The sequence below is a fragment of the Seriola dumerili genome, unplaced genomic scaffold (assembly GCF_002260705.1).
Source record: "Seriola dumerili isolate Sdu_G_001 unplaced genomic scaffold, Sdu_1.0 BDQW01000291.1, whole genome shotgun sequence".
Taxonomy (NCBI): Eukaryota; Metazoa; Chordata; class Actinopteri; order Carangiformes; family Carangidae; genus Seriola; species Seriola dumerili.
In genome coordinates, this window is record NW_019174546.1 from 4,954,847 (window position 1) to 4,974,145 (window position 19,299).

General features: G+C 37.9%; 1 protein-coding gene across 2 annotated transcripts; it reads left to right on the plus strand.

Annotated features, from left to right (window-relative positions):
* The first annotated feature begins 1,054 nt into the window (after positions 1-1,054).
* npc1 (NPC intracellular cholesterol transporter 1) lies at positions 1,055-15,702 on the plus strand. Of its 2 annotated transcripts, XM_022757928.1 has the most exons (25): positions 1,055-1,199; positions 3,384-3,512; positions 3,658-3,764; positions 4,126-4,271; positions 4,485-4,652; positions 4,775-5,024; positions 5,135-5,217; positions 5,379-5,749; positions 5,951-6,177; positions 6,496-6,596; positions 7,224-7,326; positions 7,433-7,622; positions 7,861-8,043; positions 8,329-8,443; positions 8,650-8,777; positions 9,135-9,269; positions 9,463-9,552; positions 9,800-9,990; positions 10,206-10,321; positions 10,736-10,865; positions 11,047-11,232; positions 11,818-12,049; positions 12,932-13,045; positions 13,336-13,498; positions 13,605-15,702. In XM_022757928.1, exons 1-25 carry the CDS (start codon positions 1,122-1,124, stop codon positions 13,685-13,687), a joined length of 3,819 nt encoding a protein of 1,272 aa, XP_022613649.1. In that variant the 5' UTR covers positions 1,055-1,121; the 3' UTR covers positions 13,688-15,702. The 2 variants fall into 2 exon arrangements, with proteins under 2 accessions (XP_022613649.1, XP_022613651.1); XM_022757930.1 differs by lacking the exon at positions 4,485-4,652.
* Positions 15,703-19,299: the final 3,597 nt, after the last annotated feature.

The window sequence follows — 19,299 nt, forward strand, 5'->3', positions numbered from 1 at the left end:
AAACGTAAACATAACTCCAATCTCTACCAGTTAGGCCTCAAAAGCCTGACCCTAACAACAACCCATATTTTAAAGTCATACCTAATTTTAATTATCTAAAGTTTGAAATTGGTAGTTCTGTATATATGTGTATATATATACATACACACACATACATACTTACATATATATGTTCTAGTCTGGCTGTAGGTTGAAAGGTTATAACATTAATACTTTTGAGTTTAGATGTGAAAACTTGGTCTTAAATCTTATTTTTTTTCTCTATATCATAAATATTTGCAACTAAATCAAACAAAACAAATCTACTTATTATTCATTAAAGTTTTAAAACAAAGAGTTGACACTCAGTCACTCAGCTAATCTGCTTCATCAGGACAGTTTGGATGCACTTTGATCAGCTGTGATTGATAGTTTCCTCAAACTTTATTTAGAGAAACAAAAATTCATTACCAATAACACAGACCAGGAGGATGTCTTCACATGAAAACATCAAAAGGAAGAGCACACATCGATCAATAATAGCCTTCTTGTTTGAAGAGAAAATTGTGACAATGTGCTGCTTCATTTCATTGTGATCAATATAATGAAATGAATAATAAAAAGCGTATGTGGCTGTTGTTTTTCTTTTTTTTTTTTTTTTTACCAATGTTATTATTACATATTAATATAAACTGAGGAATTTTTAAACTAAACAGTAAATTTTCTTAAAATCACAGACTATATTACCTATAAGTCTTGCAATGGCAGATCAAGTTTAATAATGATATTTTTAAACACTATTTCACTGAAATTCATATAATCACCCTTCCTAGCACAGCCCTATTCACTTTAGACCAATCAGAGCACAGACAAAATGCAAATACAGAAATATATCATGTGAAATAACCAAAGTTGTTCCAATTTTGGCATTTTTTGGGGGGACTGTGATTTAAAGTGATTTGCAGTAGATTAATGTAGTTTCAGTGTAAGTGTAGTGTATCGTCGGCGACACTTGGTGGCAGCACTGAGGCAACAGTTTGTTTCTGCCACAAACGAATAGTCCGAGGAAGAAGAAACCATCAACAAGATATGCGAAACTTTACCTGCGCTGTCACTCCAATTCGGTCTTTTCAGTAAGAGGGATGGGACTCTTACCAAGCAGAAGCATTTTATGCACACTTTTCTTCATTATAGTCCTGTCAGAGGGATATTTTCGATGGGTAAGTGTAACTTAACGTCCGTGTTCTCGTGACTTAAACGTGACTCAGCTCGGTCTGCAGTTGCTATTATGATGTTTATCTGAGGCAGCTAGCGAAACTAAGGTCCAGGTTAGTTTAGCTATTTAGGGCTCTCGCTCTATGTAACCCGGGTAAAGACGGCGTTAGTCAGTAATTGGCTTAATAGTGACTGCTTAATAGTGGCCCAGACATAACAGGAAACAGTAGTGCTGTTTGAAAACTGGACCAGCCTCGTAAACCGAGCACCGAAAAGGGACAACACAAACGTTAGCTTTGGCATTTCACAGAGGCAGACAGGGCTGGCGCAGGCTCTGTCTTGGACTTAAAGCCGGTGCCGAACATGTCATGACAAAACGAAAACACAACAATATTTCTACGAGGTTTTAAAAATAATGCTTAGCTAAATGTGTTCCCGGTAATCTTTTCATTATCCCAAGCCATAACTTTTGACCCAGTTTAACTGGCTCACAAAACTGGGATGAAGACCACTAAATCTGCAACATTAGCAAGTTATTTATCTAGAACACATATGGTGGTTTGGAGATGGCTAGCTAAATTAATCTGTTTATCACTTTTTGACGCTGTAATGTCTTTTCATTTGGAATTAGCGGGTGCAGACACAATGTATTCACTGTGACAAAACGTAGGAGGCTTGACTGCTTGACTGTTTATTAAACCACTGTATTAAATTATAAGAACAAGAGCTTGAATAGTACATTACAAGGGAAAAGACGACAAAATCATTGAGATGTACCTTTCATGTTATTGATAACCAGATCAAAGAAATAATGAACATAAAGGTGTGATGTATTTATTTGATTTAATCAGATGTACATTTTATCAGTGGCCTCTAAACTCGTTTCACTGCATTTGCACCCATATTCGTAAGGTAATTGGGTCAGTCCCCTGCAATGCATGAAACTACTAAACTATGCTAAAGCCATCACATCTGGATCTGATTAATCATTACTGTTTCAAGATAAGATATCAGCTTCCTGGTTAAAACAACAAGTATGTGGGATGAGTAAAAATATTGATCATTTGGAGACTGCAGTGAATAAGCAGAAAGGATTTTACAGAAACGAATTATACTGTTTCTCCTGTAGGGCTGGTGTTAGGTTTCTATTATATCTATGAGCCACTTCAAACAAACCTTGTAGGGTTCTAGTTCTTACCCTAGATAAGTGAGTCTTGTACCCCTGGATCTCAGTCTTGCAAGTCTGGTACATTTAGAGTACTGGCCTAGTTTGCAGCTGCGTAGGACTCCAACTGAGGAAATAATGACGTTTGAATGCTGTCCTTTAACTCAGTCCCACAAGACACAAGTCGGGCAGAGTGTGACGCTGGACATGCTCATAAAACAGTTTGTAGAGTAAGTGAATTAACTTCCCTAAGTCACCCCTCCCGACAACGAACATGTGAGGGCTCTGATGCTGAATAGACAGATTGTAGAAAACCTTAACTGAGGAACTATAAATAGTATTTAAATCTTTTAAACATTTTTAAACAATTGTAATAGTTTGTTATTGCATTTTATGGAAAGTATCAAGTTTAAAATATCTTTGTTCAAATTGAACATGGTTTAGTCATAATAACATTTGCAGAAGCGTTGTTATGTTACCATATAAATTTGACCACCAGTTCTGCTTTTTCTTGCCTTCTTTTTGAATCTGAATGTGTGTGTAGTCAAGATAACATTGAATGATATGACTAAACTGCTTCTCCATCTGCTTTTCAATGGCTTATTTTTCAAATGCTGGGTTGAAAGGAAATACTTTTGCAGAAGTGAAATTTTATTTTCAGACATACAAAGCACGAGATTCTAGAAACACAGGAAAAGAAACATGACGAGAGGTTCAACCTGGCAAACAAAAAACCTCAAGATAAAGCTTTAACCTCAGATCAGATTGGTTAAGTCCTTTTGAGCAGCCAAAACTAAGTCATGTGGTCCACTGTTGCCTTTAGAGGAATTTAGTGTGTTTGGGCTTAAGACCTTGTCCTCGTCCTCACTAATGAAAACAAGTATAAATGAAAAGCCACTCAAGTTCCACCAGATTCTACAGAAAAAATAAATATACTGTATGCAGACCAGCATGATGCCAAACAAATTTCCTCTGTGAACACACTGCACAAATGATCATTGTGTTTTTCTTGTCTTACTATCAGGTTGAGGCCGAGCACTGTGTGTGGTATGGCGAGTGTGGGGAGTCCAAAAAGGTGCCCGGAAAAAAGTACAATTGCAACTACACTGGTCCCCCCATCTCGCTACCTGCTGAGGGTCAAGAGCTTCTCACGGTATATTTCTTAATACTTTTGACTTGTTATTTGCTGACGTTTGATGTTCAAACCAGTGTTCTGTAACATACTTCTGCTTTCCAGTGGTAAAAAATATTATAAAAGTGCATTAAAGTGATGTCACTCCTTTTGTGTTTACATGCAGGAACTTTGTCCTGGATATGACTATGGAAACCGAAGCCTCTGCTGTAATGTTGACCAGTTGCACACTCTCAAAGGGAGTCTCCAGCTTCCCCTTCAGTTCCTGTCTAGGTATGCACTGCAGTTATGACATTACCTAATGAAGCACATGACATGCTTTGAAGGGTATCATTATTATCTCCCTTCTGAACACAAAGAATATCTACCCCTTTAAAACTGTCAGTACATGTGCTGCTCACATTTTGTTGTTGTAACATGCAAACCCTGGCTGTGCATGATCCAAATTATGGGTTGGAGGCCAAATTGCCATGTTTTGCAGAGGTTGACAAAATTTCTTATCTTTGTAGATTTTTTTTTTTTCTATTTCACCACATTTATAACTACCTTGTTTACAGCTGTTTTACACTTATGAACTTTTTTTATTATTTGAAAGTTATGCAATGGTTCTGACACTCGCTACGTCTGTGTGCAGGTGTCCCGCCTGTTTCTTCAATCTGATGAATCTCTTCTGTGAGCTGACATGCAGCCCCCACCAGAGTCAGTTCATGAATGCCACCAAGTTCAATGCGACCAATGTAGTGGAAGTGCAGTACTATATTGGACAAACGTTTGCTAATGGTGAGTTCACAATCAGATGTGGATTAAGACACAATAAACAGCTTCACCTTCATTTTCATGGCTTCCTGGTTAAATCTATAGAAAAGCTAAGTAAAAATGGCCACATTTGGCTTACATGTGAAATCTGCTGATTAAATCTTAAACACAAAGTCAATTTAACTTAGTGAAAATCTTTGAGTTTTGTCCTAAAATAATTAAATTGGACTTTTTCAGCCATGTACAATGCCTGTAAGGATGTCCAGGCACCATCTAGCAATTTAAAGGCCTTATCACTGCTGTGTGGCAAGGATGCAAAGGACTGCAATGCTACTAACTGGATCCAGTACATGTTCGATATTAACAATGGACAGACTCCCTTCCCTATCATCCCGATATTCTCAGGTAAATCTTTTTGTAGTAATTGTTCTTATTTGGTCATGTGCCTGCTGCAGAAAATTGTTTTTTTTTTTTAGCATTTTGATGGTTAATCCATTCTGCTGTGTTATGCTGTTTCTTTTCTCTAGATGTCCCAGTATCTGATTATACTCCCATGAACAACAAGACGTATGCGTGCACAGAGGGCTTAGAGGACGGCTCGGGTCCTTGCTCCTGTCAGGATTGCACAAATGCCTGTGGGCCCAAACCTGTACCTCCCCCTCTCCCCCCACCCTGGACGATCTTTGGTGTCGATGCCATGACTTTCATCATGTGGATCTCTTACGTAGCCTTCCTGCTTATCTTCTTTGGAGTTGTGCTGGGAGCGTGGTGTTACAGGTAAAGGACTTTTTGCAGTGTATCTGCAGCTACTCACTCAGTATTTTGGTTCTGTTGCTGGCATTTGAACTTAATATCTAATTGTTTGGTGTGGTTATTTGTGTTTACAGGAAAAGGACAATCATGTCTGAGTATGGCCCCATACTGGACAGTAATAACCCACTGTCTCTCAACAGTGATAATCCTGACCAAGGTATAATAATACATGATTAAAGGTCCAATTATTTTTCTTCTCTCTGAAATCTGTTTGCCTTACAAATAATTAACTTGCTTTTTAGGTGTAATACAAGTAATTATATTGTTCTTTCCTTGCTGCACAATCAAAACTAACTCCCAGTCTGTTTCTCTTCTTAGTAAATGCGTCATGCTGTGAAACTCTTGGCGAACGCTTCGAGAATGCACTGCGAACCCTCTTCAGCTCCTGGGGTTCCTTCTGTGTGCGGCATCCCTCTCTGGTCATACTGGGCAGCCTGATACTTGTGGTAGCCTCCTCTGGGGGACTGGTCTATATGCGCATCACCACTAACCCCGTTGAGCTGTGGTCGTCTCCCACTAGCCAGGCCCGTCAAGAGAAGGACTATTTTGACAGCCACTTTGGACCCTTCTTTAGAACTGTACAGCTCATTATAACCACTCCACTCAATGACACTTTCATCTACTCCCCATACTTTGGAGGGTCAGATGTCCCATTCGGAGCCATACTGGATAAAGACATCCTGCACCAGGTGGGTCAGTGGGAGAGGTCTGTTTTAGCAATTTTGGTTAGTTTGCTGTCATTAGAGCAACTGGGTGTTTATGTATAAAGAAGTATTGCTTCTGTTAACTAGATTAGAAGCATGTAAAGAGCAGTTTCATTTCTTAAACCATGGTTTATTGGTTCTCTTCTCTTTTTCTACTTTAATTTTTTTGTAACTATAAACAACCAGGTGCTGGACTTGCAGCTTGACATCGAAGCCCTCGTGGCCACATACGAGGGCCAAAACGTCACCCTGAAAGACATCTGCTTGGCTCCGCTGGCCCCATACAACAACAACTGTACCATCTTGAGTGTCCTCAACTACTTCCAGAACAGCCATGCTGTGTTGGACCACAGTATAGGAGATGACTTCTTTGTCTATGCTGACTATCACAGCCACTTCCTCTACTGTGTCAGGTGATTTTTTTTTTTTTTTTTTTCTTCTGCCAGTTTCTTTTCCTTTTTCAAATACTTACCAACAACTTACCAACTGGCACTCATGGTTTTAAATCAAGCCTTTCCTTTTCCTGTTGGGCAATAGTAAAACGCTTAAAATCTCTAGAAAACACATCCATATCAAATTCAACACCTGCAGCTCACAAGAATCTATTTTCTCCATTTTTGTGGTGGATAGTGTCTTAAAATAGCACAGTAATACTTCCTCATTGGTTGTCATGTGGTGGTTCTTTGTTTTTTCTGATACTGACTTAACTCTGCTCGCCTTTTCTCCTGCAGTGCACCAGCATCCCTTAACGACACCACTCTCCTCCATGACCCTTGTTTGGGCACGTTTGGGGGGCCCGTCTTCCCGTGGCTGGCCCTTGGGGGTTACGATGGTGAGCTGGAGTAACACTTGTTGATGAAGATAGAGATACAGAAAATAGTGGTAGTTCTTCCTTTACAGCATTTACATATTCTGTTTAGAGCCTCTCTGTAGATTATTTTATTGCATTTAGAAAAAAAAATGTATGGTCTTCTAGTCACTGAACTTCTTGTGCATTAACCTGCTATATGTCGCAGTCTTAATCTAAAGGTGTATCAGTAACACCTGACATTGTGCTCTTTGCTAATTGTGCAGTGTTGATGCAGGTAGCAGTGAGCTTATTAATTAGCCTACATGGTGTGTGCAGCAGTCAGATTACAACTGTGCTGTTTAAGATGATAATGTGAATAAGGAAATAATCCTCTGATTATCATGAGAGCTGATAGTAATAACCAATAATAACCAATAACAATCACAACCAGCTGTCTGAGAGATAGCCATGTTTTTCCAGGATGTTATAAATTTATTATCTGGCTGTTATTGTCTCTCTGCCAAAGCGAGTGCTTCTACTTCTTCTACTTCAACTTCTACTTCTAGTTTAATCATCTTTATCAATATGCTTGATAACCGAGGATTGTATAAGTGATGGCCTCACCTTTACAGTTAATGCATCCCCCCCCCCCCCCCCCCCACACTACAGGCACTAACTACAACAACGCCACCGCTCTAGTGATCACCTTTCCACTCAACAACTACCTGAACGACTCAGTCCGGCTGGGAAAAGCTCTGGCATGGGAGAAAGAGTGAGACACCAATGTGTTTCTAAAATTACTTTTAGATAGCTTCAGTAAAAGTCACTGTGTTTTCTTTGTGTTTGTACTTATTGTGTTTTGTTTGTGTGCATTTCAGATTCATCCAATTCATGAAGAACTTCAAAAACCCCAACCTGACCATAGCGTTCAGTGCAGAGAGGAGTGTCGAAGATGAAATTGACAGAGAGAGCGACGGTGACATCAGCACCATAGTAATCAGCTATGTCATTATGTTCATCTACATCTCCCTGGCCCTCGGTCACATCCACAGCTTCAGGAGGGTGATGGTAAGAGACAAAGCCCCAATTCAGTGTCGTTATCATTTTCGTTCAATGTCTTGGTTACCATAATCCATCCTTGGGAAAGTTTCACTCATGCAGTGTCACTTGTCTTTTCTGCCTGTGACATAAGAGCTTTAGTCCAACAAAACCAGTACATCTCGCTTGACAACTTCCTGTGCTCAAGTGTGAAAGGGAGCAGCTCAGGGAAGAACATGACTCACCCTCTATCTTTTGCCCCGCACAGGTGGACTCTAAGATTTCTCTGGGTATAGCGGGTATCCTGATTGTGCTCAGCTCTGTGGCCGCCTCACTGGGGATCTTCAGCTATGCTGGTATCCCTCTCACGCTTATTGTAATTGAGGTCATTCCCTTCCTGGTGCTGGCTGTTGGAGTGGACAACATCTTTATTATAGTGCAGACATACCAGGTAGCCTCCATTCTCCCAATGTATAAAAATTTTTTAAATGATCATCCATTTATTGGTCATTGGGTTTAATGGTTTAATGCTTATGTACATTGTCATTATCAGTTTTTATGATTTATTCAGTTGAATCGTGACACTTTTGTTGCTTTTCCTAGTTTTTCTAGCTGTCAGCATCTCTTAAAAAAAAAAAAAAAACGGTAATTAATTTCAACAAGATTAGTGTTTTGGTACGCTGCCAGTAATTTGTCAAATCGACCAAAAGTGATTTCCATTTGCATTTTTGAACAGAGGGATGAGCGGATGCCACAGGAGGAACTACACCAGCAGATTGGGCGTATTCTTGGAGATGTTGCCCCCAGCATGTTCCTCTCCTCATTCTCTGAGACAGTGGCCTTCTTCCTAGGTAAAATGGGTCATCTATTAAATGCTTTCCATTTATATACACAAACAATGTAACTGAAACTTTAAAATATGTATTGTTCAAGATTATGGTTCAACTTAAATTAAGAATGTTTTTGTGGATAGGATTGATGTAGTTGCACTCAAAAAGGGCAATAGTCTTCTGTTTGGTCACAAGCTGTTAAAATTGTTGACTTTCTCCGTCTACAGGGGCCCTTTCCAATATGCCTGCAGTGAGGACTTTCTCTCTGTTTGCCGGCTTGGCTGTCTTTATTGATTTCCTGTTGCAGATCAGTTGCTTTGTCAGCTTGCTCGGCTTGGATGCCAGAAGACAGGAGGTGAGGTCTGAGGGGAGACTGTGGTGACATTCATGATGAAACTGGCGGGGGTTATAGATTGTCAGGAGCTGTTAGATTTATGTGAAACTGCTTTCCTACAGATTTAACAGCTCCGATTTAATGTCGCACTCAGATATGTGACAGTTATCATCCTGCCAATCATTACAGTAGCTAATTTAACTGATTATCTATTTACTGGTTGATTGTTTGCAGAGCATTGTCAGTGCAGTGAGTGTTTGCAGTTAAAACCTGCTCTTTGTCCTCAGTGGCACATGGTTGTTCTTAATGATTCAATCTTCAAATTAGTTACAGACTAAATTACACTTATCGAATGATGTGTTGTCCTGTTTTTAAAAGGGGAATCGACTCGACATCATCTGCTGTGTGAAGATGCCAGAAGGTCAGGAAACCAAGACGGATGGCTTCCTCTTCCGTTTTTTCAAGAAAGTCTATGCCCCATTCATCCTCAAAGAGTGGGTGCGACCAATCATAGTAAGTACCTCAGTCACACTTTGCCAGTCATCCACAGCTACATTATTTTTAGAGAGACTCCTCCTGTCATGTATTATCCTGATAAAGTATTGATGTATTGAGTTGCAGTCATATCTTCCGATGAGTAAAATATTGTTTTTGGTCAGTGATCATGTTGTTCATTATAAAGAGGTTTTCATCTTTCCTTCTTCAGGTGGCTGTGTTTGTTGGAGTTCTCTCCTTCAGTATTGCTGTAGTGAACAAAGTAGAGATTGGACTGGACCAGAAATTATCCATGCCAGATGTAAGTCTTTGCAGTTTATATCACACCTGTGTTCATGGATTTTTAGTGGACACCACTTGAAGCTTATTAAAAAGTGTGTGCAAATTAGAATGGTTATATTTGAATATTTGTAGTAATACTTCATCTGTGATGTAGTTTATTTTGTGGCGTACTTTACTGCTCCTGTCAGTCATACAGGAAGATTAATCAATCACATTTTTACAACAGTCTTCTTATGTATAATATGACGGTTTGTCTCTCCATCCAGGACTCATACGTGCTGGACTACTTTAAGAACTTGAGCGAATATCTCCACACTGGAGCTCCAGTGTACTTTGTGGTAGAGGACGGTCTCAACTACAGTAGCCCAGAGGGCCAGAATGTTGTATGTGGAGGAGTGGGCTGCAACAACAACTCCCTGGTTCAGCAGGTCTACGCAGCCTCACTCATCAGCAACTAGTAAGTCTGAGCTATAAACGAATTAGCTCATGTGTGGTTTCAATGCACAGGACAAAATCCATACTGAATATAAAAAATTTGCTACAGGAAGAGTCTGGGAACCTGTTTGAAATTTTAATCATGATTTTAAATACACAACCTGAGATAAATCATGAAAGGAGAGTTTTTGTAATCTAACCTATGATTCTATAATCTCTTCAATTTTCAATTTTCAGCACAACCATTGCCTTCACACCGTCCTCCTGGCTGGATGACTACTTTGACTGGGTGAAGCCTCAGTCTACCTGCTGTCGATACTACAACACCACCGGGGCCTTCTGCAATGCCTCGGGTAAATTTTAATCTAATGTCAACATGCTTTGAACCCTTGTCTCACGAGCCTGGTGTCACAAGTTCAACATTTTTTGTCAATTCATACAGTCATACACAAAATGCAGTGAAACAAATGGCATTTTAGGGCAAATTTTAGCTGAACGAACAGGAGAAATAAGGAAACACAAAACAGAATTTAATGTTATCATAATTCAAGTGAGATGTTACATTTTTCAGAACTGAAATTCAGAGATAGCGGTTGTATGCTTCATGTAATGGAGACTTTCTAATATATTTATAATTAGTGCAACCTTGTTTCAGATTTGTTCATTCATTTGTTTTCAATTCCTGGCTTTGTCTCAGAGTTATTTTGCATATTTCTTCAATACCTTTTGGTTAAATGGATGAATTTACTCCTGATGTTGTTTTCCAGTGGTAAACCCATCTTGTGTGCACTGTCGGCCCATGACTCCTGCTGGAAAGCAGAGACCTGAAGGAGAAGACTTCATGCGGTTTCTCCCCATGTTCCTGTCGGACAATCCCAACATCAAGTGTGGAAAAGGGTAATTTTATAGCTCTGTCAAAATCTTATTGAAAACACATGACATATCATTGAATATTTTCACTTTAACTTCCGTTTCCCATGTGTTAAAAAGGACCCCCTTTTACAGTTGACCAGTTTTGTTGTGGTTTGTAAATTGCCCCTGCTTTACTGTCACTCACAATGGGTTAATGCTCCTACAGTGGCCATGCAGCCTATGCCACAGCAGTTGACCTGTATCCGAACAACACAGGGGTGGGAGCCACTTACTTTATGACTTACCACACCATCCTGAAGGAATCCCCAGACTTCATAGATGCTCTAAAAATGGCCCGAATTTTGGCTGACAATATCAGTCAGTCCATGGACCATAAAGTTTTTGCCTACAGGTAAGTCCTGTTGCTCTGCTTAATACGCTGCATAAATTAAATCATTTATCAGGTGTTTTTAGTTCCACCCACTACTTGAGGGTTTTTCTGTGTATGTTTAAGGTGAAATACTGGTATCTGAAATTCTGCTTGTTTTGAACACAAGGTTCAAGGGAATCAGAGGGGAGGAGTAGGTCATAGATAAGCACACAGGAAAGAAAACATTATAAATGGCAATGGAGTTGATGTTTGATATAAGTACTGAATTATCCTTCCTATCCAGTGTATCCTGTAATATCACAGAAAAGTCACACCACCACTGCTGAGGTTTAACCCAGTGTTCCACGAATAAGTGATTTGCAGATAGGAAATTAGATTTACTGCATTTATACAATGATGGAATAAGCTGACTCATTAGTCACTCATTTACTAAAATTCATCACTAGACCAGACATAAATTTGCCTCTGATCACAAATACTACTAATAGTAAAACAAAATTGATAATTTTAGAAGCCACACCCTGATCTGCTGATTTTAAGCAACTGGACAATGTTGGCAGTTTTCTCAGTGGCTGTTCACTAATACATATTTTTCTTCCTTTACAGCGTCTTCTATGTGTTTTACGAGCAGTACCTCACCATTGCGTATGACACAGCTCTGAACTTAAGCGTGTCACTTGCAGCCATATTTGTGGTGTCGACGGTGTTGTTGGGCTTCGAGCTGTGGTCAGCTGTTCTTGTCAGCCTTACCATCGCCATGATCCTGGTCAACATGTTCGGCGTCATGTGGCTGTGGGGTATCAGCCTCAACGCAGTTTCCCTAGTGAACCTGGTCATGGTGAGAGGCAACATGAAAAACGCTTCACATTTATCTTACACAGCACTTTAGGCAAAGCAATAAAAACTTTTAAAAAAAAAACTTTTCAATTAAATAAGACGAGGTCAGCAGAAAGAAAGGAGTGTCTTTGAAGTTAAAAGAAAATCACATCTTTTTACAACATTAATTCATGTTTTTATAGTTATAGCAATAGTTCCTGTCAGATATGATGACAATTGACTCATCAATTTAATTGCTCCAATCTGGGAACATGGCAGCATCAATAGAAAAGTTTATTATAGCACCAACACAAGCTAGCAAACAGTCAGACACATTGTAAATAATGTTTTAGCATGTTTTGGTAAAACAAATTATTCACCCCTCAACATTCTGAGGAAAGCTGTGAAAAAGTGGGCCTTGAGTTGAACTTACTGTCAGACATTATGCAAACTGTTTTAGCAGTTTGACTTGTAAATGGAAAAATATTTTTTTGTTTCCCAACTGATATTTATTGCAAGTACATCTGTTTTGACTGAATTGCAAGTCTGTTTTACTATTTCCCTAATATTAATTCTCTGCAACTCTGTGACTATTTGGTCTTTTGAGTCAGAGATTGTGGCTTTGAAATGAGGATGTGTTTACACTTTGTCTGGCTGTCTGACCCCTGGCCTTGCGTACCCTAAGGGACTTTGGTCTAGCAATGTCACCAAGTCCACAAATGTCAGCAATTATGTCGGCAAGTAAAATGTTGTTATAGCCAGAAAAAAACTGGAACCAATACTTGTTTTTTCTATAATCTCACACATACATATTCACTTCAAGACAGCAAACTTAGGTTGGTTGGCTTTCATTTCATAATTTCCGTGTTTATGGTGCTGAGTAGTTTCCTTTCCTCCGTTGCAGAGTTGTGGTATCTCGGTGGAGTTCTGCAGTCACATTGTGAGAGCGTTTTCCATCAGTGTGAAGAAGAGCAGAGTGGAGCGGGCTGAAGAGGCTCTGGCTCACATGGGCAGTTCTGTAAGTCTGGCTTTACCTCTTAGCACACTGACGAGAGGAAGCTTTATCAATATAAGTAAATGATTAGGTTAGTAAATGATAAGTAAATATTTGGATTGAAAATGTTTGCATAGTGATTATGTGCATCTCAGTGTATACAAGCGTGTACGGCAGCATAAATCAATGTTTTCGTTTTGAGGAAAACTTAATTGCATATCTGCTTAAGCTGAAAAAGTCAGGTATAAAATAATTTTGTTTTTTATCATGATCACAGTGACATGACATTTAATGACACGTTTCCTTTTTTGCAGGTATTCAGCGGGATCACATTAACAAAGTTTGGAGGTATCATAATCCTGGCGCTTTCCAAGTCACAAATCTTCCAGGTCTTCTACTTTAGGATGTACTTGGCCATCGTGCTTCTGGGGGCCACACACGGCCTCATCTTTCTCCCTGTACTTCTCAGCTATATAGGTCAGTAATGTCACACGTTAAAGTGAAAATCATAAAGCATACAATTTGAACACAGATTTAATTCTGATTTAAAATTAAATTTAATGTGTTGTAACTCCTTTCATAGGTCCTTCAGTCAACAAAGCAAAAGTGTTTGCTGCTAATCAGCGCTACGCTGGTACAGAAAGGGAGCGCCTCCTCAACTACTAGCAGGCTGTTTGAGACAATGAACAATGAACTAACTGTTTGTCTGGGATGGACTGTGTGGGTATGAGCGCAAGCAGTTTCTGTGATTACTGACACACTCATTGTCGTTGCCACTACTATGCATGGATTTAACTCAGGAGTAACTTGGGATCAGAGTGCCAGAGGCCTTCACTCAGCTGCATACGTACTGATTTCTGAAGAAGACTTTGGACCCCCACCATTCTTCTTCACACTACAAGACAAACATGACTTCAATATTTGAAGCATGAGCAACATATGGAACAGAAAACAACACTTTGACAGTGTGGAAGTAGGAGAGACACCACCCCCAACATCAGTTTACAGACAAATCCTCAGTCAGATCCATATGCTATGATCTATTTTGATTTGGGAAAATTCAAAAGGGTAAAACTGCTCAGTTTTTTTTCATGATTTTTAAATATATACCAGAAAAAACTATGTGAAATAGAGCTGACATTTTTTTTTGCAAACATTTACTTATGTGGGACATTTGTAGAACATTTTTGATATTATGAACCATGTAATGGCTGGAACACGGCCCACACTGGAGCTAACAGATAACAATAGTGATATCATATGCCCTCATAATACCTGGCATTAACATGAATTGTATTTATATGCATACTGTATAATAACACAGGCCAACTGGTTGTAGCATTTTCACCTAGCAATAATATGTGTTATGTGTTATTACTTCCCGTGCACATAAAGAAACTGGAATTTGTCTTATTATATCATAGTTCGGACAGTCATGTTTTGAGTACAGCACATTGGATTTGAAATGAAACAGTGTCTTTGGCTTTTACTTTCTTTGCTCCAATCTCTGTTGGGAGTGCAGAGCAGAGATTGGAGCCCTTTTTGCCAAGAGAGGCATAAGTAAAAAAAAAAAAAAAAAAAATACTACAATTTCCACATGGATGTGGCTATAAACACCCTCAATGCTGATCCTTCACATTGTTTCATTTCAGATTCAGTTTACTGGAATGCAGAGCCAAAACACAACAGCCTGCCATGTCTTTTATTGCCACATTGGTATCTATGGAGGTTATCTTGCACCACATTTAATTTTAGAGTTTGTTAATGTATCTCAAGTGTCCTTTTGAGGTGTTTGCATGACTAGATTGTGACTTCATGTTGGGTGCAACACAAATGACCACAGCAGTGAGTGTGATATCAGTCAAGACACATGTTAATGCCAGATATAATGGGTCCTATGAAGCTAATATGGTTTTAAATTGAAGTGTAAATGAGACACTTTGAAGTTACTGAACAAAACATTTTGTTGCGCCAAGAGACAAAGCTTTACATTTAACTGTAAATAACGTAAACATGACTTATTCAGATTTATTTTTAAGTCATTTAGAGTGTGATGTACAGAATCCTGTAGAATGACTGGATAATGGTACAGTCCTCAGTTTATCATTCCTACACATTTTAGTTTGTTAACCATTAACATTATGTTACCTTTTGCATTGCTGTCCTTTTAAGTAAATTCCTCATAAATTCCTTGGTTTTCAAGGAAAGAACAACTTTGTATGGCCAATTAAAAAGAAAGGAAAAAAAACTTCTGCGTCCTGCCCACAACATGTCTGAGATATTGACTAGTGCAGTTGATCATTCATTGCGCCTTAATGAGGATGGTGTGCTCTCACTAATTCAATTTGAACAGGGTTGAGACATTACTGGAAGAGGACGAGGATGTCAACATCTGCTTGGGAACTTAAAGGGACAGTACCATTCCTTGTTCGTAGTTTTCTGGCGCTATGTTTTTTCCCCCCACCATGATGCAGTAATGTTTTTTGGAATGTACGAAAGAACTGTGTTGACGGAAAGAACCTGTATGTGAAAAATGTTTATGAGCAACCAAATGAAAAAGTTGTAACATGAATAGGGAAGAATTGTGCTGAAACAGTGCTGTGGATTGACGTGGATGAATAATCTGTGACATTGAAGATTAAACCAAGCACTGGTTTTTAGTTTTTAACAATTTTACAATATATTCACATCTATGAATTTTATTTCTTGTCCCCAAACGTATGTCCTGTAATGTTTTGTTGTGTTAGTTAGAATAAGGTATAAGTTAAACATAAGAAGCCACATTTCCTCTTAAGTCACATCTTGCTTTTCAACTCCTGCCTGAAGAAGACTTTTTGGAGAAGTAATTTAGTTCCTGAATACAACTGCAGTGTCTGCTACAGTTTGCACAAACCACACACGTTTGTTGAGATTGTTCAGACTGACCACAGTGTGGCGTCATCCATTCATGAAGCTCTGACTGCATCATGCTCTCAGTAAAGTAGTGGGAGTGACCTAATTTTTATGTCTTGAGGAGAAGCAGCCTTGCAATGCTTTTACCTTGTCAGTAAATTAAATATGTGCAGGGTGCCACTATCTCAAATGCAGAGTCAACAGCATAATGAAGCTGGTTGCTCAGCATCTAAATCGGCAGCTTTGGGATATTTATTCTGAAACTTTAGAGACCATCAGTCACTCACATCCCATTTGAAAGTCGCTGCCAAACCCAGAGCCGTGCACTTCCTCCCAGCGTGTGTTGTTGTGACTGTCTGTCCAGCCCTGTTGTCACACAAACCTCTAGCTCATGACTTATTTATCCGCTGCCCTGTGAGAGCGGGGACTGTTCTTTGAATCTGGCTGAGAGATTAAAATATTAATTTCCTCTGCAGGTCTGCTGCACTGTCTGCAGGGCAGAATATACAGGTTGTGAGAGAGAGAGAGAGAGAGAGAGAGAGAGAGAGAGCACTATTATGTAAGATGTGCAAGGCTCGCCTCTCGCTAGACTCTGACCTGCCCCCATCTTTTATTATGACAGGCACAAACTGTACAGAAAGGGTGTTGTCATTTCATAGGGTGTGAGAAACATTTTAGGAAAACAAAAGCAGAAAAAGAAACTAAATTGAAGTTGCAGTATTTGCTGACAAATATAAATGGAATAAAATAAATCCTACATTTTTGGCTAAAAATCAATTAGCGTAGAACAAAGAGATGAATGGTTCTACCTATTTGTGAGGATTACAATGCCTTTTTATGCTACTTTAAATTTTGCTTGGCAGTAATTCCATGAATATAAAATTATATATGAGCATACAAAAAAACAGTTTAGCCTCAGATGCTTTCATCATGTGACTGTTGGCTCTCTTAACAGCATATGCACTCAAAGTAGATTTCATTTATGTAAAAAACTTACAGTACATTGCATAATCTCCTGCAGACAAAGTCACTCAGGACGATTTTATTATGAAAGAATTTTTTTTGTATAATTTGTTCTGATGCACTGAGTGAATCTCCTGCCCACTGAATGTCTGCTGTTTGAACGATGGTGACCCTGCCTGGATTATCAATCCCTGGAATTTTATTTATTTATTTTTTTCTTAGATAACAGGACTAATCTAGAAAATAATCTCTCAATAATCTGTTAACTAGTACAGCTCAGGAGCTCCAATTACAACAGTCATGTTGTTGCATTTAATGGTTATGTGTGGGATAAAAAGTGTATGTGCACAACTATTACTCTGTTTAATATACTAGATACAAGGATAAAGGGGACATATAAAAACTGTGACTGTCTAGTGAAAGCACATTTTAGCCCAAACTATGAGGAAAAGGCTCAAATTGTGTTAGTACATTATATTTATTAATAAAAGAAACCGGTATTACCAGTCTATTAACCAATGTTGTGTGTGTCACATCTGCTTCTAAAACGAATTTTCTAAATATGCAGATAGATTTGTTTCAATATTATTTGTGTGAACAGCTCGACAATCCATGCATAAATGTGTAGTCTGTAAATATAAAACACCTTCCACAAGTACAAAAAATAAACGTGCAAATTCACAAAAATATCTTAGAAAAATATAACAGATTTGCCAATACACAAACAAATTTATACTATACCATGACTTTTTTTGCCTTACTATACTATGACATTTTAAGCCTTACCATACTATGACGTTTTTGTGCGCAACTATAGTGAGACTTTTTATGCCTTACTGTACTAAGATCTTTTGCCTAATTCTATTATGACTTTTGTATGAATTAATATACAATGATTTGTATGCCTTACTATACTATGACTTTTTTTGCCTTACTATACTATGACTTTTTATGCATTACTATACTATGACTTTGACGTACTATACTATGACTTTTTTATGCCTAACTGTACTATGACTTTTTATGCTTTACTATACTAGACTTTATGACTTACTATACCCTGACTTTTTAAGCCTAACTATACTATGCCATTTTTATGCCTTACTATACTATGACTTTCTTCTAGCCTTATTATACTGTGACTTTTTTATTCTTTACTATATTATGATGTTTTTATGCCTTGCTGTATTATGACATTTTAATGACATTTTATGCCTTATTATAACGTTTTTGTACCTTACCAGACATTGGAATACACTGTCCATATCCATCAGATCTGGGTTATTTGTGTTTTACTGATGTTGTACAGCACTTTGGTCAGTTGTTTGCTGTATTTAAATGTGAATTATAAATAAATTTGATTTGATTTCTGATTACATATACTTTGACTTTTTTTATGCCTTACTATACTATGACTTTTGATGTCTACTATACGGTGACGTTTTTATGCTTTACTATACTATGGCGTTTTTTAATGCCTTTTATGACTTTTATGCCTTACTACACTATGACATTTTTATGCCTTATTATACTATGACGTTTTTGACATTTTCATTCCTTACTATACTATGAGGTTTTTGTGACATTTTTTTGCATTATCATACAATGAAATTTTTTTACATTCTTATACATAAGTATACTATGTTGTTTTTATGCTTTAATATACTAGGACGTTTTTATGACATTTCATGCCTTACTATATACTATGACATTTTTATGCCTACTATTTTATAACTTTTTAAGATTTACTATACTATGACATTTTTATGATATTTTATGCCTTACTATGCTATGACGTTTTTATGACAATTTTATGCCTTACTATACTATGACGTTTTTATGACATTTTATGCCTTACTATACTATGACTTTTTATGCCTTACTATACTATGACATCTTTATGATATTTTATGCCTTACTATACTATGACATTCTTATGACATTTGATACCTTACTAAACTATGATATTTGATGCCTTACTATACAATGGTGTTCTTACAACATTTGATGCCTTATTATACCCAGGCGTTTTCATGCCTTACTATAATATGACATTTTTTTGACATTTTATGCCTTACTATACTATGACATTTTATACCTTACTATACTATGACAATTTTATGCCTTACTGTACTATGACATTCTAATGACATTTGATACCTTACTAAACTATGACATTTTTAGAACATTTTATGCGTTACTATACTATGATGTTTTGATGCCTTACTATACTATGATGTTTTGATGCCTTATTATACTATGACATTTTTTTGACACTTCATGCCTTACTATACAATGACGTTTTTATGACATTTTATGCCTTACTATACTATGATGTTTTGATGCCTTACTATACTATGATGTTTTGATGCCTTACTATACTATGATGTTTTGATGCCTTACTATACTATGATGTTTTGATG

Bases quoted from the DNA above. Each gene is read 5' to 3' on its own strand.
- npc1 (XM_022757928.1), top strand. From the start codon at position 1,122: ATGGGACTCTTACCAAGCAGAAGCATTTTATGCACACTTTTCTTCATT. The intron at 5,750-5,950 runs GTGGGTCAGTGG...ATAAACAACCAG, and splicing joins ATAAAGACATCCTGCACCAG to GTGCTGGACTTGCAGCTTGA. The intron at 9,270-9,462 runs GTAAGTACCTCA...TTCCTTCTTCAG, and splicing joins AGTGGGTGCGACCAATCATA to GTGGCTGTGTTTGTTGGAGT.